This window comes from Lepidochelys kempii, chromosome 16 (genome assembly GCF_965140265.1).
Source record: "Lepidochelys kempii isolate rLepKem1 chromosome 16, rLepKem1.hap2, whole genome shotgun sequence".
NCBI classification, from domain to species: domain Eukaryota; kingdom Metazoa; phylum Chordata; order Testudines; family Cheloniidae; genus Lepidochelys; species Lepidochelys kempii.
Genome location: NC_133271.1, coordinates 25,149,643 through 25,162,623, shown reverse-complemented (window position 1 = coordinate 25,162,623; position 12,981 = coordinate 25,149,643). Strand labels below are relative to the sequence as shown.

The 12,981-nt window shown below is 39.3% G+C and overlaps 1 protein-coding gene across 4 annotated transcripts in view; it reads left to right on the top strand.

The window, feature by feature from the left end:
* The window catches only part of TTLL11 (tubulin tyrosine ligase like 11), a 117,997-nt gene that overhangs the window by 39,335 nt on the left and 65,681 nt on the right, over positions 1 to 12,981 (top strand). For all 4 annotated transcript variants that reach the window (XM_073314937.1, XM_073314934.1, XM_073314936.1 and 1 more), the window contains one exon: positions 126 to 244. In XM_073314937.1, coding sequence (XP_073171038.1) covers positions 126 to 244 — 119 coding nt within the window. The remainder of the gene's footprint in view (positions 1 to 125; positions 245 to 12,981) is intronic.

Below are 12,981 nucleotides of genomic sequence, written 5' to 3'. Positions count from 1 at the left end.
ACTGAAGACTTCTATGCTCTGTCATTGTATATTTATGATCTAAGGGATATGAATAAGACTTGAGCAGCTACGTAATAAATAGCAGCAGTTCTACACTGAACAATTGTATCCTTTGCAAATTAAAGCTTTCTCCAGGAGTGTTTGAAAATGTCCCGAGCCCCGTTGATGAAGAAATAAAAGTAGCTGTCATCAGAGATACCCTTCGCCTAATGGACCCGCACAAAAAGAAGAGAAAAGATAATCAGTAAGTTTACTGACTTGACTTCTGTTTGTCAGTAGTGCCTACCAATAATCCTAAAAGTAATGCTCAAAAGCTTTTGGGTTTTAAAACCTTGCTTTCAGAGTTGTTCATGCTTTTCTAAAGAACTATAGTGTGATCTAGTGAGATCAGATCTAACTACCTGTGCATAGCTCCTTATTGCATACTCATCCTAGTAGTTTTTGAGCACTTTTATTCTAATAAATTGATCCATCATTAGTGCCAGTGATCTACTAATCCATAAATTTTGGTTCCCAAGCATCATTTTTGACTCACAAAGTCAGGAAATGCAGATTTGTATATACATTTGCTTTGAAAGTCACACAATGCTCTGTTGAGGAATGACTTTTCCCCATCTGAGCTGAAATAGGTAGAAATTGCATGTAAAAATTGTTTCCTTATTCTGTGACAATAAACATAATCATTCTAAAGCACAATAGTCAGTCAGTAACTAGTAATACTTACTACTGTATTTTAAAGTTGGAGCTGATCTGGGAATGAGACTTACATTGGAGGAACAGTAAAACAGCCTGCACAGAAGTGGCAGTGGTGGGACAAGATTAAGAAGAGAAAGCAGAAATGCTTTCTGTTTTAATGAAACACCTTGTTTTTAAGCAATCTCTTGGAGCCAAGAAAGGGGAAAATGGTGTTTCACTAAGGAACCTTTGCCTATTGGTCTGTCTCTACTCTAAAATGTCTACCTTTCTCCTCTTGTCACTTAGCAGAAAGCTTAAATTGGTTATTCATATTCTATGATGAGTTCAAGGACAATTTTGCTATCCTTGTGCTGAAAGAAAGAGCAGGAAAAGTAGAATTGTGTATATGTGTGGGGGGAGGGGTTCATATACAGTTGGAAAGTTTTATCTTCTGCTTGCTAAGGAGCATGCAATCAAGGCATGATTTTTGACAAAATCAGCTATTTTTTTTCAAATGTAGTGTTTTTTACATTTATTTGTTGTAGCAGCCAGTATATATGCTGACTGATTACCTAGCAATCTTTCTCTGATCTTAACTATATTTAATTTTAACCCTTAGTAAGAGTACTTCAACACTGAGATCTGCAAAGTGGATCTTATTTTCTATTCCTGTAATTAAGCTATGCCTCCTTTATATTTATTCAGCCATTATCCCATGCATTCATTAACTATATTTAAGTATGGGATGCAAGGTGTAGCATATGGTTACAAATAAGGAAGTTAGTGAAGCACTCCAGTATGTGCTTGGAATACTCACCCATTGAGCATCTTTTATGGCACATTTTCACTGCAAAATAATTTATAATAGGATTATCCTGTGATGAGATAAACCACTGTCTCATCACAGCGTGAATTCATCAGTGACATAGCTTTTCTCAAGATAATCTGGTTACAGATGATCTTGTTACTGGGTATCTTGGTATCATCAGCACAAGACAGTCTTGTTCAGTGCTTCTCAGGGAGGTCTTTGCCATGTCTGAGCTGAGTTCTTAGTATGTGTTATATTTTTGTCTGAATGGATAGCAATTCAGGTGCAACAGCTCTCCTTGCATCAAGATACGATTTATCCCTCCTCTTTGTAAATACCGTCTCTTGTACTGACGATGGCATGCTCCTGCCAGAGTGCCTCTTCCAGGAGGATTCACTCAAGGGTTGACTGTCACTGAAAATGTGCAACAAGGGTTAATTTTGTTTAAAGTCTACAAAAGCTTTTGGAGTCATGTGCTAGTATGTCCGGAAAATAGTCAGTTGTCTAGTGGGGAATGGGTAGTCAATCAAAGGTGGAGCAGAATTGTACTCAAAACATTCAGGGGACTTTAAGGTGGTTGACTGGATGTAGATTCTGGTGGGGGCTGTGGGCCATAGTGCAAACTTCACTATATACAAAGGTCAAGGGCTTGATTCTGATACCCTTTACCAATTTTATACTAGTGTAACAATATTATATGATTCTGATACCCTTTACCAACAATTATACTAGTGTAACAATAAAGTGCAGAACTTTAGCGTGATAGGACTCAAGCACCAAATACCTCTGGGTTGTTTTCTTAGAAAATGTTTTATAGCGTTTTCATTTTGTGACTCTCCTCTCTCACCCATTTCAGCTGGATTTCAGTGAGTGCTAAAATGTGCCTGTTTCCCCTTTCCACACAAATTCCTTCTTTGTAAGGGTCCAGCTTAAAGATTATAGCTAAATAACCAGCTAAAGACACAGAGGACTAAGCAAAATATTATATGTATCGATTGCAATATTATTGTTATTCCAGTTCTTATTGGTTGCATGGTTAGAACTGAATCAGGCCCATTAAGACCAGTAAAATAACATAAAGAAGTCATGTTTTGAAAACCAACCATGCATCAAACATCCTCCAGTTTATTTTTAGTGATAAGTTGTTAATGGACATTGATTTAAATAAAATTTGGCAGTGTATGTAACACTCAGTTTGAACACATGGGAAAAAATTTAGAAAAAAATCGCAAGCTGCAAATGAATGTCATCTTAGACAGGTGACTATTCTGCTTTGGGGATGGATTTGATTTCCCTCTAATTATCTCCTAGATTAAAATAAATGAAGCATCAAAATGAAAGTGAGTTTTAGAAATCATCCAAAAATACTTCATTATCAGGCAAAATTAATAGGTCATATATATTCTGTAGTTTAATTTTTTCTTTAGTTTTTACTCTTTATGGAGCTTTGATTTTTTTTCCCCTGTGAAGTGATATATTACATTGAAAGTGCGAGTTAAGCAAAATCAAAGCAGTGCATTTATTATGCTGTACATCTGATTATCTCCAGCAACAGTCAGAGCCTTCAGGTCCACTAAGAGCCAATAATTATTTTGGCAATGCCAATAAGAAGTCATTGAAAATTTACAGTGATACAGATCAGCTCAATGAGGACCACTAAATGCATCTGTGGACTATATTTGCTATGTGTACTGAATTTGGCATTTGATTAGCATTATAGCCCTTTACAGTGTTTGCCCTGACCCTGCAAATACTTGTACATCTGCATAATTTTTATGTCTCAAAGTAGCCCAATTGATTTCAATGGGACCACTCGTACTTACAATTAAGTGTATGCATAAGTGTTTGTTTGCATGATCGGGAGCTCTGTAGCACACTGAATAATAGAGAAATAGAGTTCTTTTAGTGTAGTATTGAGAGTGGTCCTGTGCTGCCCAATGATGTGAGGTACACAGACGCAAAACAGAGTGGAAGGGAAGAGCAGAACCAACATGGCATTCTCCCTTTCTTCCCCCAAGCCCATGGAAGCCCTTCTTTCTTATCAAAACAATGTTGATGGGCTGAGTATTTTTGAAGTATGTCCTGAGCTGGAAAGGAGGCATGAGATTCCCACTGTCTGCAGTATGTTCCTGTCTAGCACTGGCAGATAACCTTGTACAAGTTAATGCTCTTTTTTGCTGCATTAACTTCCTCCTTGTGTCTGTATTCTTTGTTAAGGGCCAGTTGCCTGCAGAGGAACCAATCATAGCAAAATTTCCTGAGAGAGATCTATTTGGGCAAGAGAGGTACACTATTCTGAGGGTGCAGAATCTACAAGATTGGAACTTCCTATCTCCTTTGAATCCCCAATCTCTTCCGGTTTGGGACTCTATGCCTCTTGCCTGGAGACAAAATCCCTCCGTATCCCGCAGCGGAGAATTCAGAGCCAACTCCATGAGGTTCATCTGGGAAGTTTCCTTCAACATACCCTATAACTCTAGCCAGCATATGCAGTTTTTTGCTCAGTAGTTTACCTACAAGAGCCTAGGATAGCTCTTATGAGAACTAAAGCAAAAAGGCAGCTAACTAAATACATGTTTTCATTGCTCGTTTCCTTTTTGCTCTCCTCATTTTAAAAAATGGGTCCAACTGAAAAAAATGCATTGTTAAAGACTACAGAAAAATCCTCTTTTTTAGACATTATCAAATAAATTCCCATGAGCCAAAATTTAGGTTTTCTTCTTGCCGTAGCTTTCATCTCCAGCCCTAATTCTCCTTTCGTTAGGCATTCTTAATTCAGAACTGGAGGTTCACTCACAATCAGTAAAAGGAAGTAAATAAAACATTAATGAATCCACTATTCAGTGAGTTTCATTTTGTGCTGTAGTATTGTTTTAATAGATATTAAGGCTTGAATGGACCATTATGATCATCTAGTCTGATCTGCTGCAGAACATCAGCCACAGAATCTTACCCAGTAATTTTGGCATTAAACCCAATAACTTGGGGGCAAAGTTTGTTCCTTGGAGAGCCTGTATTTGGAACTCTCGACAAATCTGTTGAATAACATCATTGAAAACTTGTCTGTTTTCTTGCAGTATGAATATTTACTGAATGAATGGCCAATAAATGCACTGTCCTCCTAATTTCTGATTTGAACCTCTATGCACTTCTGATTTCAGAACTACGCTATAAAGTAATGTGTTTTCCAGGTTTCATTTATTAATCAGCAACTGTAGTTATTTTGTTCCCAAACTTAAGATCTGCTGAAAATCTTCATCTCAGCACCGTTAATAGCCAGTATTCTACTATCAGATCATGAGCGTATTTTCTTGTCAAGATTAATGCGGAATTGAATGTAAAATAAAAAGACGTATGTCCTTCTTGGTGGTCATGGTTAGCATACAGAGGTATTCAATGAGACTCCAACGAGAAACTGCTGAGTTTGAATTAATATGCAAACTAGATACCATTAACTTGGGTTTGAATAGAGACTGGGAGTGGCTGGGTCATTACACGTATTGAATCTATTTCCCTAAGTTAAGTATCCTCACACCTTCTTGTCAACTGTCTAATGAACCATCTTAATTATCACTATAAAAGTTTTTTTCTCCTGCTGATAATAGATCATCTTAACTAATTAGCCTCTCTTACAGTTTGTATGGAAACTTCCAACTTCTCTGTATGTGTATATATATATATATATCTTTTTACTATATGTTCCATTCTATGCATCTGATGAAGTGGGCTGTAGCCCATGAAAGCTTATGCTCTAATAAATTTGTTAGTCTCTAAGGAGCCACAAGTCCTCCTGTTCTTTTTGCGGATACAGACTAACACGGCTGCTACTCTGAAATCATCTAGATCAGCGTTTCCCAAACTTTTTTGGCCACGGAACACCTGGTATATATTTACAGAACACTTATAATATTATTTTGTAGTCGTTTGGTTTTTCAAATAGAAAATTGTTACTTATGCTCAAATATGTTTTATAAAATAAAATATAAAGCAAAAATACAAATTTAAAATAACTTGAACTAACAATTTCTAACTGGAAAGTGTGTATAAAGTAGTACAAAAATCAAGTTCAAGACCCTTTTTTTAAATTACGATTCTTTCACGGAACACCTATTCACATTGTGCGGAATACCAGTGTTCCGCAGAACACAGTTTGGGAAATGCTGGTCTAGACCGATAGTCTTGTGATGTAGTATTAGTCTTTTATATCTTGTGATGTAAAACACATCCTACTATATTACAATGTTTCCTACAGTTACATTTGCTCCAAGTTTGCTCTTTGTGGTTCACATGCATTTCATAACTTTTTGAGGTGGAGTGGGTGATTTGATCTAAAGGAAATTTGCACAATTAAATGGATGGTGTAATGATGCTAAGCAATACTGAAATAAATCAACTTTGCTCATGTAAACAGCAGTTTAATTAAGATAATCACTGAAGCAAATCATTGTTCAGATTGTGTCTCCAATTGAAAATCTGTTTCAGAAGGTTTCACAAAACTTTTTCTTTTTTGGTACCTAATTTTAAGTGTTTGTAGTAGCAATAATAAAGGATTTAAATTAAAATGGTTAATAGCCATTTCTTACCTGTAAGCAATTTATTCCTCTTCAGAAAGCTCTGGATTTAAGGAGGAGAGTGTATTCCTTTAGCAGACTTAAACTTAAGTGTGGATAGCACACTCTACATATTCGCAATTGGATGTTAGATGCAGATAGTTTGACTGGTGTTTAATTGGTAGTCATGTATATCATTTAGAGTGTGTATGCTCTAAATATCTTTTGAAAATCATTCATATTATCTTAGCTTCTTCCTTCCGGCACTGATGATTTGCTTCCCTGTTGTGCCGAAAGGAAATGTTGGAGTCTTGGCTTTTTAATGCTAATTAGCCTGGAGAAAATAGGAGAATTGTTTTTCAGAAAAGAGTTGCAGTTATAGTAACCCATTGTTATAGTTATTGTTTAAATCTCCGTGCTTATTATGGGTCCCATTATGATCATTTGGATTTACATGTTTATCTTAGAATAAGCTGAATATTTCCTACATGGCTCAAGAGAGATACTAAGCATTCTGTACTTCTGACATAGAAAACATGCAAAATGTAACAGGGCATGGGTTTTTAGCAGTGCATTTTCACAATTATTTCATATTTATTATTATTAAAGATATCAGTTGGTCATGGAATAATACCTGCTTCTCACCTAATAAAAAAGATGGAGGTGCAAATCCACAAGTAATATACGCCTTTTATTCTGGACTGAAGTCCTTAATGATGATAACAGAAAAGAAACATTTTAATCTATGGCTTTTACAAAAATAATCAGTTCATCATGTTTGCAAAAACAGTTGTTCATTATCTGGTGTGATCTTGCTGTTGTACTGTCCATCTGTATTGCTTCTTAAGTGCTCATTGTCAGAACAGACAACTCCCGGGTTATTCAGTTTTGAGTTCAGTCTTGTAATTTATTTGTGTTATTGTGGTTGATTTACTTTCTTGGAAGATACTTGGTGCTATATGCTCAGTTCCCACTCTTTCGCTACGTGGCTCTCGCAAGTGACAGATGAGATTAACTATTCTTCTGCTCAGGAAAGTCCATAAATTTTTACAAGATCAGTGTGCAAGTATTAGTTGATACCACACTGTTGTGAGAGACCAACTATAATTCTAATTTGTATCAGGGTTTATTTTAACTGCGTGTAGCTAGGAAGGAAACTTCAGTTAAGGACTTGCAGAGACTCCTGCACAGAAGAATAAGAAAACAAGTAATTGTTTGTTTTTTTTCCAGTGGAAAGGTCACACATCTGCCTCACTCTGGCAACTTCTGCTGATATGGGGCAAAAATAGTGGGCTCTGGGTTGGGGAACACATGATATTCTGCAGTAATGATATGAAAGAATGAAATATTCTTTATATTCTTGGTCTAGAAAATCATGACTGGTGTGGAGAAAGTAAATAAGGAAGTGTTATTTACTCCCTCTCATAACACAAGAACTAGGGGTCATCAAATGAAATTAATAGGCAGCAGGTTTAAAATAAACAAAAGGAAATATTTTTTTCACACAACGCACAGTCAACCTGTGGAACTCCTTGCCAGAGGATTTTGTGAAGGCCAAGACTATAACAGGGTTCAAAAAAGAACTAGATAAGTTCATGGAGGAATGGCTATTAGCCAGGATGGGCAGGGATGGTGTCCCTAGCGTCTGTTTGCTAGAAGCTGGGAATGGGCGACAGAGGATGGATTACTTGATGATTACTTTTTCTGTTCATTCCCTCTGGGGGCCAGGCATTGGCCACTGTTGGAAGACAGGATACTGGGCTAGACGGACCTTTGGTCTGACCCAGTATGGCGTTCTTATGTTCTTGCTCCCACTCTCTGCCAGTGATTGGCAGGTCTAATTCTGCCAGCTGAGCTGTAAACCATTATAAGACGGCTGTGAACCTTCCTACTACTTGGTCCCATTTCTTACTATTACTGCTAATACCTAGATCTGAGAATTAAATAGGCCTCTGGTATTTGCATTTACATTTTAAAAAAGGAGTGGATCACCTAGACTGCTGCGTTTAGTTTATTTTCCAGGTGCTTTTTAGTCAGTTTCCCAATCTTCCCTTCCCCAATGCTCCCAAGTTCTGTTTAAAGAGAATACAGAAATATGGAATATGTAATGGTGTATTTTATATTTATGAAAATAAAATCAATCATTTGCGCCATTGACTACTGATTTATCTCATTGTACATATTTCTGAGATTATGATTATAAAAGGGTGGCTACCACCCGATGCCCCCTCCTGGTCAGGGATACCTTGCTTCTTTTTTCCCCTTCTTCCAGGATCCTTAAACAAAACTCCACACAGTTTTGATTATTCAATCACAACCATTCTTGAGGTCTGGTTTCTTTATTAACACAAATTTCCAAAAAGCAACCACAAAGCAACCTTCCGCTCAGCCTTAAGGCAGGCACAGCCTCTCCTCCCTGAGGTACTGTCCCTTCCGGCTGCCTGAGCAGCTGGAGAAGATGCTAGGTTGGGCCCGCCTTCTTTGCCTTCTTCAAGGAGTATTGCAGGAGGCCCTCTCTCTCTGCAGCTTCACTCTGCAGTTCCCCTTCTAGCCTTGCTGTCACTGAACTCCCTCTCCTCTGACCCTTTATAGCCCAGGTGCAGGTCCACCCCTTTAATAGGCTCTGCTGGGAGCACCAGCTCTGGCACAATCATGTTTCAATCATGGGGCCTGTGACAAGGGTATTGTGACCCTGGCAGGTTTAAGAGTCTCAATGCAAAATGTGTCGAGAAGGTGGATGATAGAATACTGGTTTTACACCTCTCACTGATGAGAAACTCTGTGACCTTATTTGTTCTGCAATTCAGTTGTAAATTTGTTTATTTTAGTATCCTCTAGAACCATTAGTGTCTGCTTATGCAGGTAACTGTATGATTGTCTGCAGTGATTTTATCTTTACGATTGCCAGTGCCTTCCTTTCCATATATTTTATTTTGGAGTCTGGTGCTCACAACAATAAAGGAGTAACACTGCCTGGAGGGGGGGCGTGTGTGTGTGTGTGTGTGTGTGTGTGGGGAAGGCGGGGGTAGGATCTTAAACTTTCCCAATCAACACCACTACTAGTGCAGCTGAATCTGAGCTGGCAGTTTTCCCTCTCCTGTAGTTCCAGTGCACACAAAGCCTGACCTACTGCAGTTCCTGTGATTCCAGTCAGAGTTTTCCCCCAACTCTCAGAGTGCCTTGAACCCTGACACGCAGCACTTCCTCTTCTAGTCCTAGGTTTCTCCTGTGCAGAGGAAGTTGGATTATGCAGTGATTTTGTGATGTTCATAAAAGGGGACTAAGCAGAGACCCACAGCCCATTCTCATTTATTCCTAATTTAAGCTACAGCCTTCAGAGGTGAAATGCTTGTACACTTACTCCTCTCACTGCTGAACTCACCTCATTTTTCATTTTTAAAGATTCATTTAAACATGTTGGCTTTTGTCACCAAAGGATGCGTTTTGTCCATTCCAATGAATACTGCTCCATTTCTGTAGTCACCCATCGGACTGCTAGCATCTTCTGTAGTCGCCCATCGGACTGCTAGCATCAGAGGACAATCTACCAGTCAGGAAGGAAAGTGGAAACTGAATTAATGTAAACCCTGTGCTGTTATCACAGCAGCCAACTTTCTGAAATGTAACTGTTTTTACATCTACACAACTGGAAGCTGTCACAAATCTCTGTACAGACATCACAAGATGCACACTCAATAAATTAATTTATGGGGAGAGGTCATTAGTGGGAATACAACACAGGCCTCCAGCATGCACAAACAAATGCGCTGCTGTCAAGCTATAAGAACAGCTGTACTTGTTTAAGACAGTATAACTTTAGACAAGTGCACATTGCTTAATTTTCGTTTTCATTTGAATCCTAAGTTATTTTTCCACAGAGAGGCCATGGACCAAGTGCACCAGTCTGATGTTCAGAGCATGGTTCTCTCAGGCCACATCTGGCTTTAACTTTACATGGGTGCTCTAGAACCCCAATCTGCTCCTTTTATCTTCAACCTCCAATTTTTCATTTGTGCTCTTGACATGTTCCTCTGTCATCACCCTCTAGTAGACCACATCTTCTAGAACAGTGATTCCCAAACTTGTTCCACCGCTTGTGCAGGGAAAGCCCGTGGCGGGCTGGGCTGGTTTGTTTACCTGCCACATCCGCAGGTTCGGCCCATCGCGGCTCCCAGTGGCTGTGGTTCGCTGCTCTGGGCCAATGGGAGCCGCTGGAAGCGGCGGCCAGTATGTCCCTCAGCCTGTGCTGCTTCCAGCAGCTCCCATTGGCCTGGAGCAGCGAACTGCGGCCACTGGGAGCCACGATCAGCTGAACCTGCGGACGCGGCAGGTAAACAAAGCGGCCCGGCCCGCCAGGGGCTTTCCCTGCACAAACGGCGGAACTAGTTTGGGAACCACTGTTCTAGAACCATTACAATAGTAGCTAGTGAATCAGTCTACAACGGGGCTGGTGTAGCAAAATCTTATCTAAACCAAAATTTGTGGCACAGATCTGGTTTGTGGTTTTGTATACTTGGCTTGCAGGGTCACTCAGTCAAACCCACTATTTAAAGGCATTCTCTCTATTGCTACTTACAGCACTGTTTGTTGAAGACTGAATTCATCTACTACAGGTTCCATAAAGCCAACGAGCTACTCTTTACTGCTGCCTAAGCTGTTTTTTTTAACCCCTGTTAATAATTAGTTTTTTTCCCTTCAAGGAATACTCTACCTCATCTCCAAAGAAAATAACCCTGCCAGTATAAATGGATTTTACAGTTAGGGAGCTGGCCAGGATATGAAAACCATGCTGTGAACACAATGGAATGAAATAAGAGAGAGAAAATTAGCAGTCACTGTATACAGCTGAGATCATTTAAAACGAAAATCCCCTTGAGCGTGTAGTGTGAAACCATGGTGTGCTAGTACCTCCTGTTAGACCCTAGTGTTATGCTGGAATTAAAAATAGAGGTAATACAAATTTAATGTTTTGGATCATTGTTAAATAGGGAAGTAAAGGCATACATTAAAAAATAACGGGCCTGACTCACCACTGTGTTGTTTCATTTCTGGGCTGGTGTGATTCCATTAGAACTGGAGCAACACAGTGGTGAATTAACCTAGTGTTCAAAAAGTAGAAGTCCTGATGTTAGGATCCATCTTATGGGAGCTTATTATGCTAATTGGCAAATATTTAAAGATTCAGTATAATTTAAGGGGAAAGTTTAAGACTTCCTGATATGTTTATAAGAGTTCTCAAAATTAAACTCTAGGTTAGCTTACATCTATACCATAGTTTGATTTATCTTTAATTATAATATTTGAACATCAGTTTTTGACAGATAAAGTAATGGCATTAATTCTGGTGTGTTGCTGAGTTAAAGAAATGAAAATTGTAAAAGGTGTATTATTATTTTGCTACTATTAATTGGCCTATTTACAGTGTAGCATGATACAAAATTAAACCAATGTTGGCACATTTCTGTTCAATTTTTTTGCTTCTTCATTAACTGGAAAAAGGGCTGAGTTTGCATGCCCTACACAAAAAAGCTTTTCTGGCATAAATTGTACATTTTTTGGGCCCATTATCAGAGACAAATAGTTTCAAGCAAGTTACCGGCATGCACCCAGCTTAATAAAGGAAGAGCTATACAGTAGTTGCATTGATCTATCAAGAGATTTGGATTGATTGTCTGAAGCTACATTCTGAGCAGCTGTGCCTTTTGATGTCATAGATTTGCACTAGCTCCTAATAGTTAAGTGGATGAGACTTCATCACTGAAGGTCACAGAAATGATCCCTACACCCATTATGTTATATCCTGTCCTGGCTTGTTGCTGCATTAGACAAGCACTGCTGCAGTAGAACTATGTTATAGATCAAAAAAGACCTTACTTCCATATGCTGCATTCTGATGCCCTCCACCCTAAGATTCAGTCCATCTCAGTTTGGTTTTCCATGTTGCTCTTTCTCAAACAGGACTCATCTCTTCACCTAATACTTAGTGTAAGTGCCCTGTTACAAAATTCTGTACTACTCTGAGTTTGATGGCCATTGAATACTGGGCTGCTCGATACCCAGTCTGCTTCACTACAACAGACCGCTGAATTTTCATCCTTTGTTTCTTCTGCGTCCATGAAGGCCAGGAGTTATAGAACTACACAGGAGCATGCTCTTTCACATTCCACTACATGTAAGTTTCCTCAAGGGTGGTTTTGTAGCTCATCAAGACAATTCCTGATAGATAAGTGCATTGCTTCATGTCCTTGTGCAATCAGTGCTTTGCACTGTGCTCACTCTGCAGCCATACATACTTAGCTGCTACTTCCTTTTTCTTATTGTTACTATCCATTTACCACATTATCATGCATTCTTCCGTTCTTCTTTTACCACTCGTATAATCTTGGCATTTTTGTTGCTGATGTTAGAGTCCCCTTTTCTACTTTCAGAATTCATATTCTTAGCTATGGTACTGGAAGCAATTAAAGAGTCATCATGTCTATATTCTGTTTAGAACCTTTAGCACAGTGGTTCTCAACCAGGGGTCTGGGGCCCCCTGAGGGGGACGCAAGCAGGTTTCAGGGGGTCCACCAAGCAGGACCAGTGATAGACTTGTTGGGGCCCAGGGCAGAAAGCTGAAATCCCACTGCAAGAGGCTGCAGCATGGGGCCCTGAGCCCCCCCGACCTGGGGCTGAAGCAGTTTAGCTTCATGCAGTTTAGCAACTTAGCTTCATGATGCCCCCTGTGACATGGGGCCACTGTTCCCTCTAAGCTGTGTGCACACACAGATCCTAAACCCCACGCACACGGCGAAACACCGTGCACATAAAAATTTGCACAGAAGCACAAAAATTTGCACAGAAGAAATTTTTTGCGCACACAGCCTGTCAAAAATTAGAGGGAACATTGCATGGGGCCCTGGGCAATTGCCCTGCTTGCTACCTCTTAACGCTGGCCCTGGCTTTTAT